Consider the following 7,500-nt stretch of genomic DNA (forward strand, 5'->3'; position numbering starts at 1 on the left):
TTTCTTCTTCATCTTCTTATCCTTTTTCTTCTTCTTCCTCTTTATTTCTTCAACTTCTTCCTTTTTTTCCTCTTCTTTTCCTTCTCCTTTCCTTTTCTTCTTCTTCATCGCCCTATTCTTCATTTTCTTCCTCTTCTTCTTTTCCTTCTCCTTCTTCCTTTTCTTCTTCTTCATCGCCCTATTCTTCATTTTCTTTCTCTTCTTCTTTTCCTTCTCCTTCTTCCTTTTCTTCTTCTTCGTCTCCAATTTTTTTCTTCTCCACCAAAAGCAAAAACACTTACTTGATCGATCATCGTCGTGTTTGTGTGCTGTTCCAACCCTTTGCGGATTTCGTCTGCCTCAGCGCCGACGTCTTTGTCCGCCCCTCGAAGCTTTCTCAAGGAGTCTGTTGCCTCCTCGGTCAGCCCTTGACGCACGAGCCAGTATGGTGACTGCGGATGGAGAATGGTGAACGGTTGTGTGGCTGCGGATGGTGAATGGTGAACGGTTGTGTGGCTGGGGGTGGTGAATGGTGAACGGTTGTGTGGCTGCGGATGGCGGATGGTGAACGGTTGTGTGGCTGGGGTGGTGAATGGTGAACGGTTGTGTGGCTGCAGATGGCGGATGGTGAACGGTTGTGTGGCTGGGGTGGTGAATGGTGAGTGGTTGTGTGGCTGGGGTGGTGAATGGTGAACGGTTGTGTGGTTGCGGATGGCGGATGGTGAACGGTTGTGTGGCTGCGGATGGTGAATGGTGAGCGGTTGTGTGACTGCGGATGGAGAATTGTGAACGGTTGTGTGGCTGCAGATGGCGGATGGTGAACGGTTGTGTGGCTGCGGATGGAGAATGGTGAACGGTTGTGTGGCTGCAGATGGCGGATGGTGAACGGTTGTGTGGCTGCAGATGGTGAATGGTGAACGGTTGTGTGGCTGCGGATGGTGAATGGTGAACGGTTGTGTGGCTGCAGATGATGAAAGGTGTACAGTGATATGACTGCGGATAGCAAAAGGTGAACAGTGATGTGACTGCGGATGGTGAACACAAGGTACATACATCAAAGGTAGTTCCACTTCTGCTTAGCCTGTTGGGCCCAAATATGAAAATGACTTTTTCCCTTGAATATTGAGGATGTTTACAGTATGAAACACTTCTGTATCATAAAAAAGATAGTGGATTTTTTTGGTTTACTTCTGGTCAATATAACAATATCGAGTAAATTATGCAAATGATTGTGGATCTAGCTACATCTGATAACTCATAACACATTCTCATTGGCTAAACGTGATGTCATTAGCTCCGCCCCTTTTTTTGTCATGGTCGATCTGTGCAATATTCTTCGGTAAATATTTCTTCAGTATATCTTCTCTATAAATAGTCTGGCAATGACAATAATAAAAATAATAATAAAATAATAATAAAAATATTTAAGTTGATATGTTGAGTGAAAGAAAGCTTAGAGGCGGGGCTTTGCTAGGTAGTTGCCAACTAGGATTTTCACCGAGACGAAGGGGTGCTACCTGTATTAAAGTATCCTAGGTGAACTTTAATACAGGTAGCACCCCTTCGTCTCGGTGAAAATCCTAGTTGGCAACTACCTAGCTAAGCCCCGCCTCTAAGCTTTCTTTCACTCAACATATCAACTTAAATATTTTTATTATTATTTTATTATTATTTTTATTATTGTCATTGCCAAACTATTTATAGAGAAAATATACTGAAGAAATATTTACCGAAGAATATTAACTAGTTAATAGTTAATAGCATAGTTAATAACTAATATAACTAATATAAAAATCCACAATCACAAGATAATCGCCACAAGGACAAACAATAATTAAGAATCATAATAACAAAAAAGAAAAGAAAAGAAAAAAAACACCCATAATAAAAAAAAGAATATATATAAATGTTTATAAAAAAGTTCCCAAGAAACGCCCTACCCCCCTCCTCCTTCCCCCACTCCATCCCCTCCCCCCTTCCCCACTCCTTCTCCTCCCCTCCCCCCTTCCCCCACTCCTTCCCCTCCAATCACCCCCTTCCCCCACTCCATCCCCTCCCCCACTCCTCCTTCCCCTCCCCCCTTCCCCCACTCCTTCCTCTCTCCATCCCCTCCCCATTTCCCCCACTCCTTCCCCTCCCCCCTTCCCCCCACCCCCTTCACCTCGGGCACGAAGAGCGTGGCCACGAAGAGCAGCAAGAAGGGCGGCCCGCAGAGCGCCGTGGTCAGGCCCCACGGCAGGAGGGAGGCCATCGCGTACACGGCCAGCTGCGCCCCTGACGAGATCGCGGCCTGCACGAACACCAGACGGCCCCGGACACTCGCCTCGCTCAGCTCCGTGGCGAGGGCGGGCAGCAGGGGCTTGAAAATGGTGAAGACGAAGGTCGAGCCGAGGCGCCCCAGGTACATGAGCGACAGGAAGGGCGCGAAGGCCTGCAGGAGCCAGAACAGGCCGGCGGGGAGGAGCAGGAGCAGGAGGAGGCGCCGAGGGCCCGTCATCTCGACCAGGGGCGCCACGCTCAGGGTCATCACCAGCCCCGAGATGCCCGTGGCTGATGGGGGGGGAAAGGGAGGGGGAGGGGGGGGGAGAAGGGAGAGAGGGAGGGGAGGGGGGAGAAGGGAGAGAGGGAGGGAGGGGAAGGGAGAGAGGGAGGGGAGGGGGAGAAGGGAGAGAGGGAGGGGAGGGGGGAGAAGGGAGAGAGGGAGGGGAGGGGGAGAAGGGAGAGGGAGAAGGGAGAGAGGAAGGGAAGGAAGGAGAGAGAGAGAAGGTAGGAGAAAGAGAGGGAGGAAGAGAGCGGAAGAGGAAAGGAGGAAGTGAGAGGGAGTGAGGGGAGAAAGAGGGAGGGAGGAAGAAGGGAAGGAAGGTGAGGGAGGGAAGGAAGGAAGGAGTAGGAGATATGGAGAGGGAGAGCGGAAGATGGCGGAAGGGGTTAGAAGGAAGGAAGGGAGGGAGAGGGAGAAATGGAGGTAGGGGAGGAGGTAGAGGGAGGGAGGGAGGGAGAGGGAACGGGAAGGAAGGAGGGAGGGAAGCATGGAGGATGGAGTGAGGGAATAAAAGAAGAGGATAGAGGGAACGTGAAGGAAATTATATATTACTTATAGAATATGTGTACTTACGTAATATTTTCTTTTTTTTGGTTTATATATATATTTTTCTCTCGAATAACACGTATTCCTATGAAATTAATGATTTCAGAGAGAGAGAGAGAGAGAGAGAGAGAGAGGAGAGAGAGAGAGAGAGAGAGAGAGAGAGAGAGAGAGAGAGAGAGAGAGAGAAAGAGAAAGAGAGAGAGAGAGAGAGAGAGAGAGAGAAGAGAGAGAGAGAGAGAGAGAGAGAGAGAGAGAGAGAGAGAGAGAGAGAGAGAGAGAGAGAGAGAGAGACGCAGATACAGAGATATACATACATACATATAAATATACATATATACATGCATACATACAAACACACGCACATAAATACATATAAACACACACACATACATACATGTAAACATACACACATACATACATATAAACACACATACATATGTAACCAGCTTTATATGTGTAATGTTACTGAAATATATATGCCAATGTTATTCTATTTATCTATTGTTATATTGTATAATCTTATGTATTGTCACATGCAATACACACACATACATATAAGTATGCCCATTGCTTTACCTGTTTATTCGTCTTTTGTTGCCACACTAGACATTCCAATATTGTGTTGTCTATCCCCTTCCACAAGAGCTATGCGTTGTTGTAACACTACTTTTCATCACCACCGACTGTCACATGGTAAGCACGTGATCTATACCCATCTTTAGCCATTGTAGGAGATGAGAGGCTGAGTCCCTGCGGGGAGCCAAGGAGCAACACCTCGCTCCTCGCCGCAGTTGTACTCCAATTCAATAAATGAGTCAAGACATCTTGGTCGTCTACCTTACACCCTAAGCTCGCCACCTACCATGCTCTTGTAGGGCCCATCATCCGGCCCCTACATACATACATTCATACAGACAGGAAGCAAAGAGCAAAGAAAACAAAAATCCTTACCAAGCCAAGTAACATCATGGTCTGTCATGTCAAAGTTTGTGCTGTTGTCTGCTTGAAGTTTTGGCAGAACAGCTGACCAGCCGATCACAAGCCCGGTCTGGATTTTGGCTCCGGCAACGACCAGGCCGAAAATCACCTGTTTGTGGTGGTAATTGTGGGATTAATGGTTATTATATGGGACCGAAATCGCCTGCTTGTGGTTGTAATTGTGGGAGTAATGGTTGTTATATGAGACCGAAAAACACCTGTTTGTCATGGTAATTGTAGTAAGGACTGTAGTGGTAGTGGTAGAAGGGTGGTAGTTGTAGTTGTGATAGTAATGACACTGGTTGTAATGACGGTGGTGGTGATTGTCGTGAAGGCGGTGATGGTGATGATAACGATGGTGATGACAACAATGACAAAAAAATTATTAATAGTAAATGTGTTATTAAAACAATTTTAAACTTAATATCAATATCATACTCGCGATTATAGTTCCAGTAATAGATAGATACAACTAACAACCATAAATGGGAATAGTTTCACCTGCTTAATGAGGCTTGATCTGCCACGATTCGCGTCATCGTCCGCAAGTTTTGGCATTGTGGAACTGAAAATATAAATTAGAAACATCGGTGAAATTTTCTTATCTTATATGTATTACACACACACACACACACACACACACACACACACACACACACACACACACACACACACACACACACATATATATATATATATATATATATATATATATATATATATATATATATATATTTTTTTTTTTTTTTTTTTTTTTTTTTATGTACATACATATATACATACATAAAAACATAATACATACATACATATATTTATTGCACGTACAATCATACCTACATACATATACAGATATTGTACATACATGCAGTACATTTCGAATACTGATAATAAAAACCAAACTCTAACATCGTGGGAAAACTGTAACATAATAGTCATAATCTTCTATTTGTTTAACGGATTAAAATAGACATCAGCACATGATCATTTTAAACGATAAAAATGCCATTTTTACTCGACAATAGTTAAAACAGGATGCATACATGTCACCTATTCAAACTGAGTCTAAAACACAGCTTTCAAATCTTCTTTTTAAAGGTAGATTATTCCATAGTTTACGTCCAGCGATACAAAGAGATCTGAATCCCATAAAGGCGTTCGCCCTAGGAATTAGGTGGTCACTTTCTCCTGTACTAGTATACGACATAGCTTTTATCGTGGGAAGCCTACATACCCGTGAAGGAAACTGTTTGTTGACAATGAGGAAAGCGGTAAGTGCTAGTTCGCAATGGCATTTTTATTTGTTTATTCATTTTTCAGACACTTTAATTTTGTGGAAGAGAGGTGTACACGGTCGTATTTCCTGGCATCGCCTATTGCAAGCTTGGCAGCGAAGTTTAGCAACTCCTGCACGTGTTGCAGTGGGGTGTCGTTAGTAGTGGCCCGGTTTTCCACACCTTATTTGATTTTGCTGTTGACTAGTGAATTGATGGATGTTAATCTTGCATTAAGTTTAAGTTGATTTTTATCTGAGTAATATACATTAAAGTGCCAGATATTTTCTTAGTTTTTTTAATTAATTAATTTTTTTTTTTTTTTTTTTTTTTACACGGTTACCAAATGCATATGGGTGTCAAAATGAAAATTTTCAAGGACTTGTTTGAAGAAATATCAGTGTTATCAATATGAATCCGTATGTTATCAGCTTTTTTTTCATTACTATTAATTTAATAACATTGCATGGGTTCCGACGTATAAACACTGCATCTTTAGTGCACTGAGCATAAGACGGTTTACATTAAAATATCTTCTGGCAAAGTTAACGCGTCTTCCGCGCTTCAGATTATAGCATTAATGTCTTTAAAATTTCCTCAATGAATGAAATGGATATCATCAGCATACTGGATAATTTTGCACTTTGGGATATGTTGTAACTGATTATTAGCGTAAATTAGGAATAAAATTGGGCCAAGAATCGAACTTGGTGGAATACCAAGTGATGCAGAATGATGATACTGACCGAAGTGATTGCGCCAGCCCTCTCAGATAACTAGGGAACCATTGTGAATCTATGCCTTGATTGTTACACTTATTTAGCAATAATTAATGGTTCACACTATCGGATTCCTTCGGTGGGTCACGGATTGAAACTAACGAGATTTTCTTATCAATATTTCCGAAATAATTCATTAGAAACTTGTATTAATCGTGTTTGTCGATTAATATAGTCCGAAAACCATGTACGGTATCACTAGTTAGCTTTCTTTCTTCAGGACAGGCATTTTGTTGGGATGCTACAACTTTTCCAAGTATTTTAGATAATGTAGGAAGCAGCGGTAGTTAATAACTTTTTTTTACCTCTCCACTTTTTAAAATAAAGCTACAATTTCATATTTCCAAGCCGTGGGAAACTGGTTAGTTATATGATGATTATACACGTGAGGTATCCTATTATTATCGGCAATGATTCCTTAATAAGTCTTAGTATACCGTCTGAGATGTAAGGATTAGTATTTTTAAAGTGTTTAGTAATTGCTATAGTGTCTACCATGTCGATAGGTTGGACTTTAAACAAAGCAAGACCATTTATAATAACATTATTCCTAGTTTGTGCATCAAAGCTATTAGTAATACATTCAGGATGACATCTCTCAAAAGTACTTTTTCCTACATTTGTAAAAAAAAATCTGTTGACATTGTCTGCCCTATTCTTTATAATTATATCATCATTAATCAAGACTCTGCTATTGTTTCTTCCTGTTGTAAAGGGAATAATTATAATTAAAAGAGTTCTAACTTGTCTTTTTAGACCTTTGTACTTTCGTTATAAGTTTCCACGAAGCTTAGTTTCTTAAGATCATTCCGTGCTACGTTTCATTCATTCATTTATTACAGACTAGTAAGTATACGAACCCGTGTCTGTATCATCAGTGTGAAATATCTAGTTTTATTCAACAGATTCTGACATAAATAAGTTGCATAAATAATCAGGAGAACACTTTTTAATTGAAGACTTTTCATTATGGCTTACGTTTGTGCAGATTTATAGTGGCAGTGATTAGGTCATGATCTGCTATGTGGCATTGCATGGTGTTAGATCTAATTATAGTGTGAGGTTGATTAGTAACAACTACATCCAAAAGTGTAGCAGATTGACCTGTTACCGTAGTTGACTTATCAATTACCCGATGTAATTTCTAACTTAGTTTTTGTTTTGAGCTTATTGTTAGTACATAAAAAAAAACTCATCGTTAAAATCACCAAGAACATAAAAAAAAACATCTATTATGTAACGACTAATTTTAAAACATCGGAGACATGGTTAAAATTATATCCTCGGTGTTGGCGGAGGTTACCAGGTGCCGGTACATGCAGCCTACTATTGTGAATGGACTGCCCCTTCACTCAGACATCTTCCACCCCTTAAAAGGCCGTTTCCCTTAGTTCATCCAACCCTT

General features: G+C 41.4%; 1 protein-coding gene across 1 annotated transcript in view; it reads right to left on the reverse strand.

Annotated features, from left to right (window-relative positions):
- The window catches only part of LOC119584906 (facilitated trehalose transporter Tret1-like), a 4,350-nt gene extending 1,822 nt beyond the window's left edge, over window positions 1–2,528 (reverse strand). The window contains exons 1-2 of the mRNA XM_037933524.1: window positions 2,141–2,528; window positions 282–431 (exon numbers count right to left, since the gene is read on the reverse strand). Of these exons, the coding sequence (XP_037789452.1) occupies window positions 282–431; window positions 2,141–2,506 (516 nt within the window). The 5' untranslated portion in view covers window positions 2,507–2,528. The remainder of the gene's footprint in view (window positions 1–281; window positions 432–2,140) is intronic.
- Window positions 2,529–7,500: the final 4,972 nt, after the last annotated feature.

The sequence above is a fragment of the Penaeus monodon genome, chromosome 18, assembly GCF_015228065.2.
Source record: "Penaeus monodon isolate SGIC_2016 chromosome 18, NSTDA_Pmon_1, whole genome shotgun sequence".
NCBI classification, from domain to species: Eukaryota; Metazoa; Arthropoda; class Malacostraca; order Decapoda; family Penaeidae; genus Penaeus; species Penaeus monodon.